The sequence below is a fragment of the Telopea speciosissima genome, chromosome 2 (genome assembly GCF_018873765.1).
Source record: "Telopea speciosissima isolate NSW1024214 ecotype Mountain lineage chromosome 2, Tspe_v1, whole genome shotgun sequence".
Lineage (NCBI taxonomy): Eukaryota > Viridiplantae > Streptophyta > Magnoliopsida > Proteales > Proteaceae > Telopea > Telopea speciosissima.
The window spans coordinates 24,122,331-24,124,234 of record NC_057917.1 but is presented as its reverse complement, the minus strand read 5'-3'; the positions used below and the strand labels follow the sequence as shown (position 1 = coordinate 24,124,234).

General features: G+C 41.2%; 1 protein-coding gene across 1 annotated transcript; it reads right to left on the bottom strand.

The window, feature by feature from the left end:
- Nucleotides 1-1,193, bottom strand: LOC122650574. Its single transcript, XM_043843976.1, has 3 exons — nucleotides 737-1,193; nucleotides 493-642; nucleotides 1-392 (listed from the first exon to the last, which is right to left on the bottom strand). Exons 1-3 carry the CDS (start codon nucleotides 1,191-1,193, stop codon nucleotides 1-3), a joined length of 999 nt encoding a protein of 332 aa, XP_043699911.1.
- Nucleotides 1,194-1,904: the final 711 nt, after the last annotated feature.

The following is a 1,904-nucleotide window of genomic DNA, read 5'->3' as shown; positions in this document are numbered from 1 at the left end:
CTAAATTATCACCGATGGTGGGGTTCCTATCATCATCCCAGAAAATTTGAACTCTGGTTCCTTCATAGGTCTTACAACCACTCTCTTTTCAAAACAAAGAACACTCGCATGATATGTTGCTAGCCAATCCATTCCAAGTATAACATCAAAATCCTTCATTTCTAACAGAATTAAGTCAGTAGTTGATTTTCTATCCATAATCTCCACATCACATGCTTCACAAATTAATTCTGTCTCTATCATTCCTCCAGAAGGTATAGACACACACAACCGGTAATTCAAAACTTTAGACACAACATTCAATTTAGTAGCAAAGGTACTCGATACAAAACTATGAGTGGATCCCGAATCAAATAGGACATAAGCAGGTATTCCAGAGATTTTCAGCATACCTAATCATACATAATTATTCATCAATTAGTATAGGGAAACCACACAACATCATCATCCTAAAACATTCATTCATAACATTTCAAAGTAAAGTAATTGTACCTGCCACAACAGAGGGAGACGCCTCTGCATCCTTCTTAGTCATTGCGAAAACCCACCAGAGGCTCTTGGCTTCTAGTTTCCTTAAGTGTCCTTTCTGTTCTGGGAGTTTTGATTGGCTTGCCCTCCTTGGGGGTTTCACTCTGGCTGCTCCTTAAGAGTTGGACAATTCCTTGCAAGATGTCCAGGTTCTTACACTTGAAGCAAGTGAACGTTCCCACTAAACAATCACCCTTGTGGTTCTTACCACACTTCTTGCAGTCAACATTTCCTTGGGGCTTTTTCTTATGGAATTTCTTCCAATTGTCCTTGTTTGCTGCATGGGTAGCAAAACTCTTCTTGAACTTTTTCTTTGGTTCAACTTCTTCATCCTTTGTTGCATTCTTCTCCACAGCCTCATAAATCTGAGATTTGTGGACTACTTCAGCATATGTCTTCAGTTGCATGGGAGAAATACTCTTCTGGATCTCCACCCTTAAGCCTTGCTCGAACTGTCGAGCCTTCATCTCCTTCGTACTCACCATGTGTGGTGCGTATCTAGATAGTTCCTCAAACTTCCTCTCATACATCATCACTGTTTGGTTTCCTTGAGTTAAATGCATGAACTCAAAGATCTTCTTTTGCTTTACACAAGGTGGGAAATACTTATCATCAAAAGCCACCTTGAATCCATCCCAGGTGATTTTCCTATCACTGCTTCCCATATGGGCTTAGTTATTTTCCACCACTGATCCGCTTCTCCTTGAAGCATAAAGGTAGTGTACATAACCTTCTGTGCATCAGTGCACCTGATCACTTCATAAACCTTCTCCAAGTCACTAATCCATTGTGTAGCAATAGTTGGATCAGCATTTGTTCCCTTGAAAGCTACCGAATGGAGCTTCTTAAAATCCTTAAGGATATGCTTGTCCTCAGTCTCAGTCACTTCCCTTCTGCCGCCACTACCAACAGTTGGTATAGCTTGAGCAGTCACCTCTACCCAATTAGTTTGGTTCTATAATGCCCCCACAAGGTTGCCAATAGCATCTAGTACTTGTTCCATCTAAGTTTGCCCTTCATTCACTGGTGTTGCAGGGCTCTCTTGGGGTACTTCAGTCTGGCCTCTACCTCTTCTTCTCTTGGGTGCCATTACCTGGTCACCAAAAACATGGATTCAATCAATTCCTCGTCCATAAAAAGGACTAGCAATTCACTATCATCCATCATTCTAAACAGTCCATTTACATTGACAATCAATTCCATCCAGTTCTCATTCAGTTCAGTTCTGTTTAGTTAGCATTCCTATACCATTAGACCACTAGTTTATAGAATCTATCTAAACCTATAGCTCTGATACCAAGACTGTAATGACTCCAATCCAAGGACCAAGTGGGGCCTATGACACCAGAGTCCGATCGGGATCGCACAGGAAAACA